A 21347-nucleotide genomic window follows, 5' to 3' on the forward strand; every position below is an offset into this window, starting at 1 on the left:
TCAAACACTGCATTTTGTTTTAGACGCAGTGTTGCCATAGCAGGTGACCCTGACTTTAATCAATGGTGACTTACAGAAAATGTGACTGGGTGAATGAGTTTTGGGATGGTAGTATAGGAAAACAAAAACTACAAGATAACAGCATCTGTTGCTTTATGTGACATTTTGTTCTATTATACTGTATTTGCCTGAATATAGATCAAGATTTTTTTCCTACATTTTCTCCCATATAATGGAAGGTTGACCATAGACCAATTGCATTTGGATTCAACCACCAGGCTTTTAAGTTTTTTCATAATTAATTTTCAGTTCCATACTCGTAATTATTATTACCTATTACTATTAATAGTGATTCAGTATAAGTATTACTCCTCTTACTTATCTATCTGCATGTACAGTTAAAGGTTATGAACAGTTAGCATTAGAACATGTAAGTTAAACAAATGTTCCTTATGTAAAGGTTGTTGCTTTAACATCTTGTACTTTGGGTCTGGGAATTTTTAATTGTTCTTTACAGAGAGGTAGCCATTAAACAGGTTTCACTGTAATTCATAATAATTTTTCTATTGTTTTGTTTGTATATAAACTTGGTTTTCATTCTCAACTCTCAGTTTATAGCTATTTGGCTTGAAGGTATCATCCTGATTAAAAAAAATTATTTATTGTAATTTTTACCCTCAGAAATGAGTGAAAGTTAAAAGATTTTTGCTGAAATTTGACACAAAATTTAAATTACATGTAATAAGTGAAGCTGAAATTCCAATAATTGTAGTTCAGCCAGAAAATATTGTGTCAAATGAAAAAACATACATTGTTGGAGGAAGCAGAAAGACTGCTTACTGACCACAATATCTTCTTGGAAATCTTTCCGAGGATCGCAGGTCTAGGTGTTTTAAAGAAATGGATGATTTAGTTGTCAACTTCATTGAGGAAAATAGATATAAAGGGTTTTATATTACTAGAGACAATTGTGATTAAAGGCTATGAAATTAAGGTGTAGAAAATTTTAAAGTTAGTTTAGGCTGGTATAGGCACATGATGAAAATGAATGGGCTAGCTGTAAAACATCATGGAACATTAGCTCAACCACTGAATCATGCGGAAAGATTTATATTTTCCAGAAACACATTACTAAATTAAGAAAAACACAATTATCCACTAGTTGGAATTGGTAATGCTGATCAAACTCCAGTTTTTTTTTTTTTGATTATAGAACCAAGTTTATTTTAAGTTTTTTTGGATTAATTATAGGTAGTGTTCACTGTGGTCATTACTGTGAAAAACATTACCCCTAACTAAAATACATTATTATTCTATTTAAAGAATCTTTTTTTCTAATTAATGTCATTCTTTTTAATCTGTTTATTTCAGAGCAAGAACATATTCCAGATACCATCATTCATTTTTATGCAACTCGACTCCGGTGTAGTACAGATCAGTTGTCATGATGATCGATTATTAATATCGACATTAACTCACTGTTATGTTTGTGATACAGCCAAAGAACAATATCGCCAGATCGGTACTAAACCGAGAGATGGTGAATATGGAGCATGCTATTTAGATGATAAAATATTTTGCGCACGACCTGGTTCTAGATTATGGGAAGTAGATTTGGAAGGAACTGTACAAAGTACACATCAGTTTAAAAAACTTTTAGCCGTTAAACCATCTTTAGTTGTAACAGATGATCGTTTGTTTAATAATGTTGTTAGTGATGAAAGACATTGCTGGGATGAACAGTCATTTAATTTTATTAGGTTGTCACCGATTTTGAAGTTTCTTTTTACTTTTAAAAATGATGGTATTTATATATTCGATCCAGAAAAAGTCAGTGTTGTGTTATGGAGTAATCATTTTAAAGATATTATCGATGCAAAGTGCCTTGACAATCATATTTATATATGGACATGTTCAAAAAATTTATATACATTATCTGTTATCACGTTAGATAAGTGTTTATTACGACTATTTTTCCGGGAAAAATATAACGTCTGTAAAGAATTATTAACATATTTTTTAGAAGAGTTGTTAGAATCGAAAGAATTTTTATTGAAATTGAATCCATTGATAGATTTAAAAAACTATGTAACGTGTAATGATGATATCATTAAATTACTAAACGAAATTGAATCTGTTGCATCCCAAAAAGAAAAAGCAACGCGTTTAGAATCCGGTATTTTTATGTTAGACAATCATCACGTATGCCAAAAATTATTGTTAGAAAGTAACAGAGATTATAAAACCTTAAATTCATCATCATCAGAAAATAATATTAGCGTTATTGACGATAAACAATGCGGTTCACCGTCTTTATTGGAGTCACAGATTTCATTACCCGAACTTGTACGGTCATCGGGTCAGATTAATTTAATCGGCTCAAACAGTAATAACGATTCAAAAAACACTGTTAACGGTGTATGTTCTGTACCACAAATACCATTTTTACCGCTTTCATCACCTGATGTTATACACGATGCGCTTTTAGAAATCGGTTGTAATGTATCCGATAAAATAACTACGAGTAAAAAGACATTGAAAGATAAATGGCAAATATTAGAAGGTAAATTAAAGCTGTCATCAAAGGTCGAAAATACTCGTACAGCATTTGATTTTAAATCATCGGATGACAATGTAGATGATGATTTTAGTAAGCAAATGATTGACGGTGACAGTATTAAAGATGAAGGTGATGATTATGATGAACCCGTTATCGTATCTAATAAGACTGATTACGGTAATAAAACGAATCAACAAAAATTTATTGCCGCTGATCTAATTAATATTTGTTGTGAACTGGATAAATTAGAAAATGAACGGCGTATAAGTATGTTGAATGAATTCTTAAGTTGTGTATTAATAACATATAAAAAATATAATGATTTTCTTGTCGGCAATAATAATTTTATGTTGTCCACATCTTCAGCCATAAATACCACTGGGACAGGACAGATTAAATATTTTCCGTTTCATCGATATCTACCAAAAAATTATGTTTTAATGATAAAACAACTATTTCATGATAGTTTAAAAACAAATGAGTTATTGCATCGATTGAACATTAACAACAGACAAAGTAACAGTGTATTATGTAACGAACTGTTTAAACATTGTGCAATAATGAAAAAAAAACACCCTACAATATTAAGTGATGTATATTCTAGTGATATTTTAAATTTTGATTTGATGTTAAGTATTTTATTAATCATATTTTCAGAAATATTAGATCCTTATATGATATTGCAAGATTTAAATTCGGTAGATTTACCGTGCATGTATTTATCATGGTGTGTTATTATAGAACGATTTCAAGATGGCGCTTTGCATTATTTTTCTCAAGGTAATATCAATAATCGTGATCATAAAGGTGTAGTGAAAGAACATAACGGAAAAAATTACGAGGAAGATTTAAATGTAGGTTGTAAAGAATGGCCATTGCCTTTATTGCTAAACGCTATGTTTTTGTTGTTACGTTTAGATCAAGTTCAAGCAGCAGTCAAAATGGGTGAAGGAGGTCACGTTTCATTATCAACAGTTTCATATATTTTATTAAAATTGTCATCAGATCTTGAAGAATCTGGTATGACAAAATATGATGCCGATAAAAAATGTGCTAATCTGTTTCTGTTATATTTGTCTAAAGCGATTACATCAAAACATAATAATATCGATTTTGATAATCAAGGTCTGCTGATGCACATTGAAGAATCATTTATTATAATAAATAAAGATCTTCGATATAGCGTATGTCATTGTGGATTTCCTAAAGTGAACATTTTAAACCGTTCCGTGCAAAATAATTACCATAAGGTCGTTAAATATCATAATATAGCTGAAATACTGTTAAATTACTATTGGGATAATCGTGTCAAACCGGATATATTATCGCACATGCCACTGAGTAACGAACAAAATGATGAAAATTTTTGGAGTTTATTAGGTAGTATGGACGAAGGTCATATTCAAGGTAATGATTGTTTAGAACACATAAAACGTTTATGTTGCGTCGCACCGCCGTTACTGTTATGGTTATTAAAAAATAAGTTAAAACAAGATTTATTTACTGTAAGAACTGTTCTTGTATTACAATTAGGTTACTTACACGAATTAGATGTTAATAATACTATTGGTATTGACAAATGGGAACAAATTATCGGATTGAATTGTAGAATCGAACGCGGTGAATGCTGCTTTTGTAATAGAAAATGTGAACCCATACCCGGTATTAATTGGTCTCAGTTGGTGGTATTGATTCTAAGAACTATCGGACCTAGGGCTTCATTAATGATCCTGAAGAAATTTATTGGTGAACTTACGCACGGCATAATTAATAAAAGGTATGTAAACGATAATAGTTTCTCTATCTGTGTATGTTTTTGCATGTATGTTTGTGCATATGGTTCTTAAGTAACATCACTCATCAACCTTTTGAAATTATGTTTCACTTGCATAATTTATTTATATGTCACACCATGCGTTAGGAGTTTTTTTAACAATTTTTAATATCATCTATTAAGAATTTGCATAATACAAAAAAAATTTGTCAGTTCTCATCCGTATTCCAGACATCTGAATACAATTTGTTTTTTTATGTGTAAATGTATTTTGAGAATTATTTCTGAACTTGCTTTCCTGCAAAAAAGAACCGCTTGAGAAAAAATATATTTAATTTTTGTGTAACTGTAAATGTTATTATAGAATGTCATTAATAAAAAATTGTTATTAAAACAAATACAAACTAAGGTTCAATTTTCAAAAAAAGAAATCGATTATACTATTTATCATTGCAACCCAAGTGGGTAAAATGTGGCTATATAGGTGGACGATAATATCTGTTTTTATTGTTGAAATGAAAAATGTTTATTTTTTTAATTTATTTTTAAAAGTTGGATCGGCAGGTCTTGATTTGAACTGCAGTGTATATCGATGTACTATGATTATGTATATCAGCTATTTCTATCGTCTAACATCTATTATGGTTCTTCAATTCATGTACTGATAAGTTATTGGATAATAGCAACTAAATTTAATGTGTTAATTCAATGTTTAGATGTGCATGATTGACAGCACTCTTGGTGCAGTTTATTGTGTATACAATATATTTATGATTCCATTGAATATTTGATAGGCCCTGCAAGTTACTATAAAATCTTTAACTATTTATCTTTTACAGTTTGAGTACTGTTTTTTCTGTATGTTTTTTGTTTAATTGTGTATTATGCATTTTATTAGAATATTTACTTAAATATTTTTAATTTTTTTCCAGTACTTATAAGTATTCCAGTAAATTCTGATATATTTCTTCACAACAGTTACATTATAAAACTGATTGCAAGACTCTATAATGAAAAACAACATAAATTGTTGATTTTTATGTGTATGGAAAAATTTATAATCTATGTTATATAAACTTCAACATCTATTTGTATTAAGTGGCTAAAAGAAGATAGACATCTCTTTCTTTTTAAAATATGAATAATAAATACTTATAAAATGTGCTTTAAAATAGAGAATATTTTACATGATATTTTTATTAACAATTTCCATAATCATATATATTTTATACTATAAATTATATTTATTATTTATTAATTTTTTTTTTGTTTAAGAATAATTAATTATGGTTTGAAAGTATTCTGCAAAGAAAGAGAAAAATTTTGTATCTAAAAATATCCACCAATGAGATTTTTAATTTTTTTTTTTGGTCAATCCATTTGAAGTGTTAAAAAAAACAAGTTGCTTGAACAATTCAAAAAAAAATTGAAACACACTTGTTTCCTACATGTTTCAGGACCTTAACACTATTTTTTTTTAAATCTTTTATTTAAGCAGTTTACCTGTGGTGGCCATTTTTGTTATGGTGCACACACCTATTTTTGTGATTGTAAGGGTTTACGGAAAAAATCATAACTAACCTATTGGTCCTGGAAAGATGAAACAAAAAAAATTTATTCATATTTTCTCAACGTAAAAGATTTATCCAGTGACATTACCTATCTTATTCTTCTTTATTTACCTATCTCTCTTCTTTCTATGAGAAAATTACCAATAAAGTTGAACATGAAAAATTGTAAAATTTCACTTTTGGTAATTTTTTTCAGGAGGCAGGAATGGCATTTCACAGTTTGAATTATTTTTTGATTTATAGGTATATGTTAGTAGTTTTACCACAAATAATATTAATGGTGATATACTTACCCCTAAATTTGTAGGAATTTTTTAAAACTAATTTTTTTTTTAATTAAATTTTGGCTTCAAATAACTCTGATGGAGCTGATGATAAAAATCTCAAATTTGCACAACTTTCAGTGTTTTTGTAAATATTTATAGCAAATAAAAAATTTTCTTGTCTATTGTAGTAATAAAAAACTTATAACCTCTCAAAAATCATGAAAAACCTGTTAAAAGCGATACCATTTTGACTCATTAAATGAGTGCTCCAAGGGGATTTTTTGGAAATCCCCTTGTCTTCTTGGCACTTTAATATTTTTTTTTTATATTTAACCCCTATGTTGAAGTAGATGTTTTCAATATTTTTAAAATATATATTTTTTTTAGATTATTAATGATAGTTCCTAATTTAATGATAACTTAACCAATACCAGTAACCTAATACAATTTTGATTCAAAATGCTTGTAAAATTTACCCAAACTGAGATTTCAATGATTAGTCTACATCTTTTTTTCAAGAATTAATTATTATTTTATATTGGTTTATTTTTGTTAATACTATTGAAGAAAAAATAAATTGTAGAAAAATTTTAATTATTCTTCAATGAAATAGCCTGTTTTTATAGCAGTGAAAGTTTATTATTTAGTGTGGTTACCAACAGCTGTGATGTCTCCTCTGATAATTCTCTTTAAATTGTGTGAGAACAACCCATCACTGTAGTTGATACTTTGCACGGATGCTTTGATCCGTGCTTAATTTTTTCAATTTTGATAGAGGTGATACGCCCAAAATGTTACAAGCATCATCCAATTGTTCAATATTGTGATGTTGAGCAATGTATTGCTCTCAGTCTTCACATTTTTATAGTTCTTTGTTCTGCTTAGAAAAAAATACTTTATAAACAGTTAACACAAAGAGACTTTCCAAGAACTAAATTTAAGTTTGGAAAAATGTATTCTTAAGAGCTTGTTCTAATTTTATTTGTCTTAAGTTTTTCTTAACTGTTTTTTATGAGTTCTCAAAGAGTCACAACAGAACTGTCCATACAGGTGACTGAATTTTGACAAAAACCTTTTTCATGATATTTACAAACATTAGTGACATCTGAATTAACACGTAAAAAAATAAGTTGTTGGTTTTCATCACTAAATTCACAAACTTTAATGAGTTATTTTGGCACTGTTTTATGACACACTTCATCACATAAATTCCTATGGAACATTGTTCTTTCATTGTTTTATGTGAAATTACTTGAAAATAATGTAAAAATTTAACTGATTTTAAAATTTGCAAATATAATATTATTAAGTAAAACTTATTTATTTAATAAACACTTCCAAACACAGAATGAAATTTGAGACACTCGATAAAGATTAAAATAGGTCACTGACTAATATCAAACTGACCCGTCTGTAACTGCAAAGCAATAAACAAGTTACAGAATGAATTTTCTTGACAACTGGAAATGACTTCAAGAGCCTGTTATAACATGAACACTAAAGTTGAATGGTTCAAGTAAGTATAAAAATATTAAAGTGTGAAGAAGACAAGAAACCCTCTTGGAGCAATTTTTTAGCGAAAGTGGTATCGCTTTTAACAGGTTTTTATGATTTTTGAGAGGTTATAACTCTTTTATTAATACAATGCACAGAAACCTTTTTATTTGCCATAAAAATTTACAAAAACACTGTAAGTTTTGCAAACTTGAGATTTTTATCACTAGCCTCATCAGACTTATTTTAAGTCAAAATTTAAATTAAAAAAAAAATTAGTTTTCAAAAATTCCTACACATGGGGTAAGTATATCACCATTAGTATTATTTGTGGTAAAACTACTAACATATACCTATAAATCAAAAAATAATTCAAACTGTGAATGCCATTCCTGCCTCCTGAAAAAAATTACCACAAGTGAAATTTCACAATTTTTCATGTTCAACTTTATTGGTAATTTTCTCATAGAAAGAAGAGAGATAGGTAAATAAAGAAGAATAAGATAGGTAATGTCCAATCTTTTACTTTGAGAAAATATGAATAAATTGGTTTTTGTTTCATCCTTCCAGGACCAATAGATTTTTAGTTATGATTTTTTCTGTAAACTCTTACAATCACAAAAATAGGTTTTAAAGTTTTTGAATTTTTGTTTCTTTTAATATAATTGATGGTCAAATATTATTAGGAAGTAATTGTATGTATTAAGGTCCTGGGAAAATTATCACTATTGTGATAAGTGGTAAAAGTGGTGAAAGATTTTGAAGCGGTTCATGATTATTGCGTATATATATATATATATGTATATATTTTTTTTGAAGCAGCCTACTAGGAATAATGGCAATATAATTTTTTTTTTGCTTTTCCATATTTCCTATATTTTTCAGAAAACACCTTTTTTTCTTTTGTCCATTTTATTATGTATTATTTAAAATAGTAATATTTATAATAATCTGGAAAAGAAAACTATATGAATTTCATGTTCGCTAATATTATTTTACTTGAATCTATAATGATTATTTATCTAACAAACAAATATTATTTAATAAAAATTAATTTAATTAAAATAAATTTATTGTAAATTTGAGCTCCTAGTTACAATCTGAAAATATTTATTTTTTTTTATAATTTATATGATTTTTTTTAGTAGAATTATTATCTTATAGATTGTAACAGTCATACTGTAAATTAAAGTAAATTTATAGATTGTAATTTTTTCAATTTTTATGTTCGTTACATCTATTTGACAATCCTTTATTCACTGTGTGACCCTATTTTTACACACAAAGATTTTTTGTTAATAATTATTATACTGACTAACTTAGTGTTTTTTTTTCTACAGGTTTTATCAAGCATGTGTGCTATCAAGTTATATTGAATCAAGATCAAATAGTGATAATAAAAAAGAGGTGGTCATAAATGCAATTAATTGTATCACTAACGATTCAAACTATATTTCTTCAACAGCTGTTGCATCAAAGGATTGTAAGGTGATGAAATTTTCAATTAATCTTATTTAATATGTCTTTTCATTTGTGTTCAGAAAAAAATTTGTAATTACTGAAATAATAGAAACTGGGAGCAGTCTTGTTGTATTGAAATCAGAAATAACATCTTCTCTATATGAATAATTACATCTATTTTTCATAAATTGTACATTTACATGATATAGAAGCAAAATAATATTGGGGGGGGGGAAATTAGTCATATATGTGCATATATATATATGTTTAACCAAATGTCAGGTATAAAATATTGCGTTTTAACTCGATTTAAGTATTTTAAAATTTAAATAGTTGTAAAAGGGATAGCTGAAATGTAATGCCCAGTTACTTATAACTCAGAAATTAAAAGAGATAATGAAATGAAACAAATTATTGCATAAAGCTACATTTTATTTGATAACAAGAATTTACATTTATTCTTCTGTATAGTAACTGTTTACAGCTACAGATTTCTCCTAGAATTTTACCTGTGGATGAGAAACTTTCTTATTAGCAATTAGAAATATTTTTATTTATTTTTGTTTCAGGGAGGAATCGATCTTGCACATGCAGTATCTATTGATGTAGTAACAGAACCAGACAGAGTTTTGTCAAAAATATTAAGCGTTGATAATCATCATTGGGGTACTGCAGTCGATTTACAGAGCGGTTGTTGCGGTTTATGTTCATTAAGTTTGAGTGCACCATGTCTTTTACTCGACACAGGGTTGCGGGCATTTAAATGCGGTCACGCTTTTCATTTTGTTTGTCTAAATATAAAACAAACTTTAAAATTGTGTCCTATTTGTACAAGGTAGATTTTTAATTATTTTTTTAAATAGTTTTTTTATTTATGATTGTTTTTTTTTTTAAATTACATTAACATGATATATTTTATGTATATATTTTAATTTAAAAATTATTTTTTCATTCTGTGTTAATTACTGAATAATTAATGTTTTTGCTGCCAGGTAATATACCAATTCTAATCAGCTTATCTAGTCTGGTTTATCTTGTATGTGTGCGTGTTAGTGGTTTTTATTTTTATTTTTTTTGTATACAATGTGGGAAATTTTTAACTGAAGTTAAGACAAGATTCATTGAATGAGAATTTATTATAATTTTGAGTTCTAGATATTCTTTAGCAAAATTATGTTGTCAATCTCTTATAATTATAAAGTAAAAATTCTTCAAACTGTGATGGGAAATCTAATTCAAATTCTTGTACCAGTTTCAAATTTGGAGGTTTTAAGATCTTAAAACTTTTCCTACGTATACATTTTTATTTAAAACAGACTCCTCAAAGGTGGGTCAATTTTAAAAATAATTGCTATCAATTGAACAATAAAATTTCAAAGTTCCTGTCTGGCGTATTAAATTTACAAGTTTTAAATGTAAGAAAATCTGTGAAGTTTTTAAGAATTTTATTTTTACAGATATTAACAGCAAAAATTACAATCTTATACCATATTTATTTGTATAACATTCTAAAATATTAGAATTTTAAATTTTATCAAAATAAGTTAGTTCTCTTGAATACATGACATCAGTTGTCAAATTTTAAAATTAGTAGCGTTTGGAAAATGATTGTGTAATATATAATTTAGGGAAAACTGCATTAATTTGTCAAACCGTCTAGAACAATAAACTTTTTTAATACTTTTCTTTACGGCTATGATTAAAAAACAAAGAATACAATAAAATAAAAATTGGAAATATCACCCATCACTCATCCTTGGCATATGACATGAGATCAAATGGATTATGCTGACAAGATCAGAAAATTCTTTTGAAAATCAGCTGCCTGTAGTTTGTTTAATCTATTTTAATGTTATTATTATAACATTTCTCTGCATTTTCTCTACAACTTTAATATTCACGAACATTGTATATAAAAGTTTTTGTAAGAAGGATTATATCATGAAAATATCTAAAGAAATATGTACACATTGCACAATTTACTTATTACATAAATTGTAAATTGGTCAGTTAGTACTGAAAAAAAAAAACCTCAAAGTATTCAAAAAGATGTATACATACCATTACCATTCTAATATTTGTTCTGTCGTAACAGAGAATTACTGTACTTACTCGATTCAAAGACGTACCCCCATTTTAAAAATTCATTATTTGAAATAAAAAAAAGATCTCTAATTAAAGGAAAAATATAAACCGCATAATTTTACAACAATATATTTCAAACTAAGTTTATTATAATAGAAAATACCTATTTAACTATCTGTTTCTGAGGAGTCACTTTCGTATTCACTTTTATTACTGTTCTCTGATTCTGAATTAATGCAATTTTTATTTGATTCTATTGGCCTTTGCGATTTCCAAAGATTTTAATCGCATCATCTGACTGGTTACCAGTAGTCCTTTTGCACATTTTTCTTTTACAAAGTCAATTACAGCATCTTCAATTTGGGGAAATCTTCCTCGTTTACATCCAGTAAAATACTCAGTCAATGCTTTGCATAAAATAAAATTGCTCGATGGTCTTTTCTCCAACACTGTATATTAACTTCGTTAATATTGAAATGACGACTGGCAGCTCTATTGCCATTATTTTCTGCAAATACAATAACTTAATGTTTTAATGCAGTGTCATAATGCAACCTTTTTGTTGCCATATTAATGGTTAAATTAATGGAACACTATAGTTCAATCCATGATGAACTGTATTAGAGTAACAATAACAAGGTTACAAAGAAAGACCATGACACGATCTAACAAAAAATAGCACTATCTATATATTAGCCCGGTATCAATATCAGGGTACTTTTAATATCAATGTAGATATCCTATACCTACAGATGAGTGTTATTGCCCATCGTATTTCTTCAAATCTAAGATTCACCCTATTTGAACGATCATATCAAAATAATAATGTGTCTTAGAATCAAGTAAATATGGTATGTTCATAATTTTTTCCACTGCAGTACTGTACTAAGAAGGTTCAATTAATGTATTTTTATTTTTTATATCGGTCGCACTATTTTGTAGAATTAATTTCCTTAAAAAAACTTAAAAAACTAAATGTGTTAGTATGTACCACAACACCACATTGAAGTGGAAGCATTTCTCCCTTTCATGCAGAAGGTTCTAAGTTGTCCCTGTCAGGCTTGGTACTTTTTCATATGCTATGGAAAAAATAAAACCAAAATAAACGCTCGTATGGCAAAAGTGTGTAAAAAAGCCAAACTGTACTAACCATTGTTTTACAAAATTAAGAAGTACACTATTCATACTGATTTGAAATGAAGTCTGAATTACACTTTTTGCTGTAATAATAGAATAAGCCATATGGATAACGACTGTTTGGAGGGTGGTTGTAAACTGAATATTGGAATTCTTTATCAGTACTTGCTTTATAACTAACTAGCATATAAAACCATGTTAGAAGTCATATATAGGTAATGGAAACTGCAGTTAACTGTTGACTGCTGCTATAATGTATAATAAAAATCTTTTCCCCTATGCCACAGCAGTTAAGTTCAAAAGTGGAACTAATAAATAATAAATTAACTAGAAGTGGTAAAAATTGAAAATATATTTCATGTGTAAAAAAAATTATGAGTTTACCATCATTATCATGACGTAGGACTAATGAAGAATTAAAATTTAATGTTTTCATTTATAATTTGCTGTGAGTAAATGCGCCAGTGATCTTACTTACAATATGGTTTTTATATTTATATAAAGTTATTTTATAATGATAATATATGCTTTTAATGATTTTATAGTTAATTTTTTTTTTTTTTTTTTAAAGATTTTTATCACTTTTTTTAGTCCATTAGTATGTTAAAACAAGGAATACAGATAAATTTCTCACAAGTATTAAACTTAATTGTCACAAATTTTGTTGTTCTTTTCTGGAATTCCGGTCGTCCTTCCTTTTTTTAATATTTTTTCATAGCAAAATACACATCTTATTAGAGGTTGCAATTATCTTTCTCAGTGTTCTGTTCAAGAATGTGACTCTTCAGAATCTGCTTCGTATGGTTGATTTGAGTTGTTTTGCCATCCTTGTTTATGTGTAACATTTGTAAAACTAAACTAGAGTATATCTGAATCTTTTTACAAGCAAACTTATAAATTAGCCAAGCGTTCACCACAGATGAGTTTAAAAGCTCAAAAACTACTTTGTGGAACCACCAATTGTTTTGTGCAAATGTGTGAAATAGTTTGCCATTTGATCAGAAAGGTCTATGCCCTGCTTACCTTACAGTCTATAATAGCCGGTTTATAAACTAATTCTCCTTTTTTGTTTTTTCCCCAGCAGACACTGTAGTGTGTGCTTCATATTCAAGCACAGAACATCACTTTAGTCTTCCCATTTGCCAAATAGTGTGCTTTCCATTTTGCTTAGATTTTTTTATTATTATCCTGATTAGTGCCCTACAAATGGGTATTTTTTCTAATAAAGAATCTGTCAGTGGCATTGAGATATAATAATCATCCATTATTATAGTTCTTTCTTCTGATAAATATTTATCTGCCAGGTCAAGAACTACTTTTTGTGACAAACCAGTTGTTTTAGTAACAGAGTTTTCAGACCTAAAGGATTACATAGCTTGAACATTTTAATACCAGCAATTACTTTACCAGGCACATATTCAGTGTGAAGATTTTCTTGCACCGGGTTTATGAGATTCCTTATTTTATATTGTCTATCAATTTTATCAGCTGTGGCTTCATCTTCAAAATGTATAAATCTCCAAAGCAACTGAAATCTATTTTGACTCATAGTAGTCGGTACCAAAGCATTTTTATAAAAAAAAATTCCAGTTTTCCAGTAACTTCAACTTTTTGATATTTTATGATACCCATGTATATTGTGGCAAAGAATTTCCACAATTCTTCTTCATGAGTATCATGCCATTTACTAATTCTCTATGTTTGCTGGTTTGTTTTGTAATAACATTGCAGCATTTTTATTAGTTTTTCTAACAATTATTTTTTAAATTTCATCATCAAAAAATGTTTGATCTCAAAGTTAAATCTTCAGGGTTCTGGAGGTAACTATCATGGTATGTATAACTTTCAACACCAACAAATTTTATGTGAAGTGGCAGTTTGGTAATATCTACTTCTACTCCTCTGTGGTTCCATCTTGTTGGTTAGGCTTATCATCTGTTGCTGCGGTAGCTTCTGTATAAGTTGATTCGGCTGTTACATTACAATCTTCAACTAAATTAACATCTGATGACAGATTTTCATCACTAAATTCAAATTCAGTTTCAGATGAAAATAAATTATCTTCATTTTCACTAGCTTGAAGCATAGATAAAATGTCTTCATCTGAAAAAACACAATGTCTTGAACGTTGGGGTCTTTTACTTCAGCTAGGTTGATCGTCATAATGAAGTTTATATAATAGTTTAGTATTACAATCAATAATCACCGATTGAATTAGTGTATTCAATCGGCGATTGACGTATACACCAGATTGTTGATTTTTCTGATTTTATTCGAGTGCAATTTGTTGCACTCAAATAACCGTAGCATGAAAACTAAATAGGATATCAACAATAAAAGAACATGTGGTTACAGAGGAAGTTATGCGGAACACAATGCTGCCAACCACACGTCACTAATTATCTCCATTGGCACATAATTAAGAATGTTCAGTTATTTTCTGAACTGACCTCATATTTACCATAACAGAAATAGTTGTAAATAAAAGATTATCGGTTCAAACTATTATGAAGAGTACTAATGTAGTCACTTCATGCTACTCAAGAGTAAAAAAGCTATATAGACAAGTATAATGCTTGCACTCTATTCCATATTTGCATGTATCATTTGTGTTAGACTAGTGGGGTATACTATTTATTTTTTAACAAGATTATTCTTTTAATCACAAATTTTTTTTAAAAATAACCCACTGTTGTAGGAAAAGCAACTTCAAAGGAATTTTAAGCGATATTTAAACGCTCTCTAATAATTAGCAAATTTACAGAATGTTGAAACCACACTTGCAAAAATATCAGAATTCCAAATCTTGTGAGACAATTGTTTGCAATAATTATAATCTTTGTAAAGACATTTGTTTTCTTTCCTGGTTTAAGAATATCAACTGATATTAAGACTTAAGAACATTAAAACACCTCTTCTAAATGCATTCTGTAAATTTTATTACTTCAGGATTTGGAGCAAGTTACCAGTAAGTATAAATCAGACTCTGGTATGAATGGACTAGGTAACTTATTTTCAAGTTATACATAAAACGTACAAGGGTATTTTATACATGACTTGCTGTAATTCCTACAAGTTTTAAGATAAATTTAACAAAGATTTAATTTGATAAGAAGTTAATTTTCATTGTCAAGTGATTTCTAAGTAATAAAGCTTAAAAAAAAGGTTTTTCTTTCATATTATTAATGTATTTGAAAATTTGTTAAAATGAATGGTAATAGCATCTAAAATATCCTTTAAATTAAAATGCAGAATTTTCATAATTACAAACTGAATGTTTACTTTTTATATATAAAATAAAATATTTAATTTACCAACTAGAAACAGAAATACAAATCATCAGTAAAATTGTTTGAAATGAATAGCAGAGTTCAGTGATGGGGAAACATTTTTGGGAGAAGGCCAAAGAAAAAAGAAAACAAACTAAGTGGGCCGACAAAATTTATTAAAAAATAAGCACATGTACATTATATTTTATCTTTGTCGTATATCTTATGATATATTGTTAGAAAATTCAATTAATGATTGAATGAGTATGAAGGAGTGTGTGTTGAATGGAACTGTGTACTTGTTCAAAGTTTCATGGTAGAAAACACTTGTTCACGAACATAGGATGATCCTAACGTGGCGATTATCTTCTGAGCATGAGATCTCAAATTTGGGAAACTTGATCTCGACAGGGACTTGTAGAACTCTAATATTCAGTGTTATGTTTTAACTAGGTTAGTTCAAGCTGAAGTTATGGATTCATTGTGTCTCAGTCCAAATTAAATGGCATACTGAAAATATTCAAGTCTTGTTCAATAGTTTTGAAGTCTTGAAACCTGTGTTCAAATTTATCATGGAGTCTTCTCACGCTTTCCTCGTAGCTCACAAGTTTGTCTTCAATCTCTGCTACTATTTTTTTTTCCATGGTAAGCAGGACAGGTTTTTCTTAACTAGTTGTTTGGCAAATAAAACTAGTTGCATTTTAAAACCTCTGAGATGACCCCAGATATTGAGGATAAATTAATCTCTTCCTTGCAGCTTAACATTCAACTTATTTATATGACAGAAGATCTGTGAAAAACCCAAAGACCGAAATCCATGTTTTATTTACCAGCATTTCACAGCCTTCCAGCATCTGTTTTTCACACATGAATGAAATTATTTCCTCTTTCAGCTCCCAAACTCGCTTGAACACGCATCCTACACTAAGCTTTAGTGTACCTTACTTTAGTGTAGTAGAGTATATCATTGTATTCACACTGCATTGAGTCAAGAATCTCTCGAAATTGTCTGTAAGTGCTTTAGATTGAATAGCATTAACAAGCTTCATTCATAATGACATAATGTACATGTTTCATATTTAGGGCAGATTTACACAAAGTATCTTGATGTATGACACAATGAAAAAATACAACTTTATTCTCAGGGTATGCTTGGTTAAACATGCCATCAAATCCAGATTTATTTCTTGTCGTATTAGATGCTCCATCAGTCGTAATATTGCATATACTGATTATGGGTACTTTCAAAGTCGATAGGCCTTCCTGAAATTCATGAAAGATGTCTGACCCTGTTGACATACCCTTTATCATCAAATGCATTCTAGTTCTTCAGTAATACAAAAGTTATCATCAATACCTCTTATAAATAGTAGTAACTGAGCAGTATCATTTATGTCAGTACTCTCATCCACAGTAATAGAAAGAAATTTAAACTAATCTTAATTCTAGCCGTGACAATAGGTGTTTATCTATTGTTTCAATTGTAGAAGTAATTATTTTTCAAGACAAACTGACAGTCTCAAAATCATTTGTTTTGTCAGGACACAAAATATCAATCTTTGAGCATGCAATGTTTCACAAACTCCTCATCAGAAAGAGCTTTTTTACTTTTAGCAGTATTGAATACCACAACATAACTAGCATGTGTAGCTGCTTTTTTTAGAACTATTATTGTTTTTATATTTTGCTGACCTGAGAGCTTTTTAGATATATCTGCTTTTTGTTTCCTTCCATCTTTGTCATGGCTTCATAACTAGCATTTTTATACTTAGATGTAAAGTGCTGGAAGTGTTAAATTTGTTATAGACAGTCACAGTTCCATTACAAATAAGGCACAATGGTTTATTCTTAAAAGCTGTGAAAATGTATTTCCAAGTCCACTCATCTTTAAAAGTGAATCAGCCTTATGTTTTTTAGTTGCCATCTTGGCAAATCGGAAATGTGTTTCACAAATACTCGCTACAAAATAGCAAACATCAATAACCGACAAGAATATGCGAGATCATATTGAGAACTACTTTACAACTAGCCACTGACTGAGAGTATTAGACCATTAAGCTGTAGCTGGAGTGGTGGGGATAGCATGAGTCAGTCTGTCGAGTACTACTGTTGTGAACACTCTGGCACCATTTCGTGACCTACCGTCATCCACTACCCTGTGTGGAGAATACAGACACAGAAAGATTACGATGTGTTACAATATGAGTGAGATGTACGACATGAAATCTATGTATGTCTTTGGTTGAGAGAACTGATCAGAACATAATAAAGAGTGTGTATAGGTGGCCATTCAGAATCGTGTCACAGGCCGGATTAGACCAGTCCAGGGACCACATCTGGCTCACAGGCCATACTTTACCCATCGCTGGTGTTGTTCAAATTAATATATATTGTTATTGTAAATAAAAGTAAAAATTGTGTTATTCTTTCACTATAAGAATAAAGTTGATATTGGAAATTTTTATTAGTTTTACTGTTAATTTTTCTTTCACATTTAATAATATCCAACACGCTTTCATTACTGTAAATTTTTTTATTAAATTATGTATCATTATGTAATCTTTTTACTTGCAAAAAAATGTTTTGAGTAAATTTTAGAAGTCTATTAATAATTTTAGCTTTGTGTTCAGGAGACTCCTTAAGTTAGAAAAACAGTTAATATATTTAGTTATCTAAACTCATTTGATCTCAAAATGTTTCTTTTTCATAAAAGGTAATCTAAAAGGAAAATTTTTTTTATAAATTACTTATAATAAACCATTAAATTTTCCCTCTAAGGTAATGCAGTTATTCTTTCTAATCCTTTTCTGACAATAACATTTTTATTTAAATATTTATCAGTAAGTTTTATGCGAGTGAGAAATTTACATTACATGGTTTATTTTTACTCTTAAATAATCTTCTAAAATTTGACTGTACATAATCTACACTCCGTAATTTACACAAAAAGCCTGAATTTACACAAAAAGCCTGAACATTATCCTTAAATAAATTTGTAAAATATTGCTGCTGTAAGGAGAAATCAATTCAGAGATACAGTTCAGATCAGTTGGAAAAAAAAAAAAAAATAGTACTTGAAAATGAGTTAATAGTTCAGTTGTTGCAACATTGGATTTTTATCAAAAATTAACATTAAAATTGCCATATTTTATAATATTGAATTTATTTGAAACTTTTCAAAGAGTCTCATATAATTTATATGGAAATGTTTCGAAAGAATTAGGAGTTTTATAATTAATGATCAAAGCAGATTTTAAACTAGGTATTAAGTTGCACAGCATTTAAAATTTATTGTTTCAGGCAATACAAGGTAACATTCGGTTTTATAAAAAAAAAATTCTTAAATCTTTTGTATTGTAAAAAAAAAATTACTGTGCTTTTTAATTAATGCTCATAAAATATTTATATTTTTATAAAAAGGTTTAAAAATTTCACATTTCTTAATTTAGATAACCTGGAATTTTCTTTGTTCTGAAAACACAAAATTCCCTAAATCATTGCATAAAAATATTTTCTAATTCATATTCAGTATTAAATTAGGAAATCTTAAAATTAGTATAATTATTATTTTTAGGGAAATAAGGAATACTTAGATTTATTAAGAAACTTCCCTAAGTTATGCTAATAAGTTTTATTTTGATCACAGGTTGTAGGTCATCTTAACATCACAATTTACTTTATTTTTAAGTTTAATCCAGTTTAAAGTTTTAAATCGAACTTAGATCTTGGAAAATTATAAATGAATTTAAGAGGGAAGTAATTTTAAACATAAGTTAATATCGGTCATTTATTTAAAAAAAAAACCTTTATTAAGCTGCTCAACAGTTAAATCACAGACATATATGTATCATAATTGAAAATCTTGTCATATTATTATTTAGTTTTTATTAGCAATTTGTCAAAAGCAATGAAACTTTATAAAAAATAGAATAGAATAAAGTTTCCTATTTAAGGTAATTTTTCCCTGTAATGGAATGCTATGATGGATATTTTTTTGAAAATAATATTTTGACATATAAATAATATGTTAAAGTCATATCAATTTACGGGTTAATATACCATTTGATCAAAAATTAGTGCTCTAAGATACATTACAGCGTACTTAAGAATATAACTATTTTTGTACATTTTAATATAATCAAATATAAAAATAAAAAGTAGTTACCGATATCATGTTAATGTATACTTTTTTAAAATTGAAAATGTAATAAAGAAATAGTTTTTTGTTATTATTCATTAATATACAATAAGTTGTTTGTATGCATGTGTGTATGTGTGTATTTCTTTATGTTTTGAGTTGAAAAATATTTTTTGTCGTACATTTTTCTTTTTTATGATTGAACATATGTATAAAGTACTATTTATAGTATGACTGTCTGTAGCAGACTTTTTCACATTTTAAAAATGAAAAAAAAATCCATCTGTGGAAAATTGTATATTCTAAAACTCTCTATTAGTGTAGCGTTGTAACAAAATATGTATTAGACTGTGACTATCACATTTTATATTCTACTGAATCTTACATTTGACTGCAGATGACCTTACAATTGTTATATGCAAGCTCACTGCTTCTCCATGTTCCAAATTCAGTTGTTGTTACGCTTATAATTTAATTTCAGTTTACATGTTTTTAACCCTTTTATCTTTTAAACTAAATTAATATAGTTTAATTAATTACCTATTGATTTTAGATTTTTGATAAAGGTTTTTGTTCAATAGAAAACTAAAATAAGTGATATAAAAAAAGTAATTTTTCAAAATAAGTGAATTAGTGTTTTCCTTACTTTTTCTACAATGCTTACTGTTTTAATTCTCTATCCTGTGATGCAGAGAACAGTACTACCAAAAAGTTTGGAATGTTAAACATGGTTTCTAATCTGGTTTTATTACAGATGTGTGCTACTATATGATGCAAGCCGTACTTATTAGTGAATTGGCTGAGTGTCATGCTATGTGTATATCTGTACTTTTTTTGTGACATTGTAATTGTATCATTCTGTGATTCTACCATGAATTGAAAGTGATTTAAAGATCATAGAGTGTTCATCAGTTTCTGTTGGATTATCTGCAAGACGGCTTCAGAAACTTTCTGAATGACTTGGCAAGTATTTGGTGAGCGTGCTTTTAGCCAAATACAAAATTACAATCTGTACAGATATTTTAAAAACAGATGGAAATTAGTTTATGAAGAACATTCTTGTCCTCCGATCAAAAAAAAAAAAAATACCTCAAAATGTAATAAAAGTATGTGAAGAAATCTGCACGAGCAAAGGAGAACAAGCCATGATATCTATGAGATTCTTGACAAAAGTACTGCGACTGACTCGTGCTTTCTTATCTCCTTTTTAATTCCCAAGTACTCTGTCCAGTGTTATGAAACTATGCCTGCTTACTGGGAAAAATCATATGTCTGAGCGTTCTGTGAAGTATTTAACAACCAAAACTTATTGCACCGACAAAAATGGAATTTTTGTTGTGTGCATTGCACCTATCACAAAAAGTCTCATTATTTTATACTGTAAAACCCCTTCATGAAGAAGGAAATCATAAATACAAGACTTGATTTCATTTGCACCCTTCCCAAACTCTTTTAGTCCACATGTAAGATGCAACATTGTTTGTACAAAGTTGCGACTTTGAATGGCCTTTAATGATTGTAAAACTATTAGATAAATCTGCCAGCTATAATAGGTTCCTTGGTCAGGCAGCGGCTGGTTTTTATGATAGTCA

General features: G+C 28.4%; 1 protein-coding gene across 3 annotated transcripts in view; it reads left to right on the plus strand.

The window, feature by feature from the left end:
• p (WD40 repeat domain-containing protein pink) overlaps positions 1 to 21347 on the plus strand; it is a 38621-nt gene that overhangs the window by 10490 nt on the left and 6784 nt on the right. For 2 of the 3 annotated variants that reach the window (XM_075378785.1, XM_075378786.1), the window contains exons 4-6: positions 1372 to 4337; positions 9006 to 9153; positions 9696 to 9961. In XM_075378785.1, the coding sequence (XP_075234900.1) occupies positions 1372 to 4337; positions 9006 to 9153; positions 9696 to 9961 (3380 nt within the window). Of the gene's footprint in view, positions 1 to 1371; positions 4338 to 9005; positions 9154 to 9695; positions 9962 to 16070; positions 18234 to 21347 lie in introns of those variants that run through there. The other variant, XM_075378784.1, reaches the window with a different exon arrangement.

This window comes from Lycorma delicatula, chromosome 11, assembly GCF_047948215.1.
Source record: "Lycorma delicatula isolate Av1 chromosome 11, ASM4794821v1, whole genome shotgun sequence".
NCBI classification, from domain to species: domain Eukaryota; kingdom Metazoa; phylum Arthropoda; class Insecta; order Hemiptera; family Fulgoridae; genus Lycorma; species Lycorma delicatula.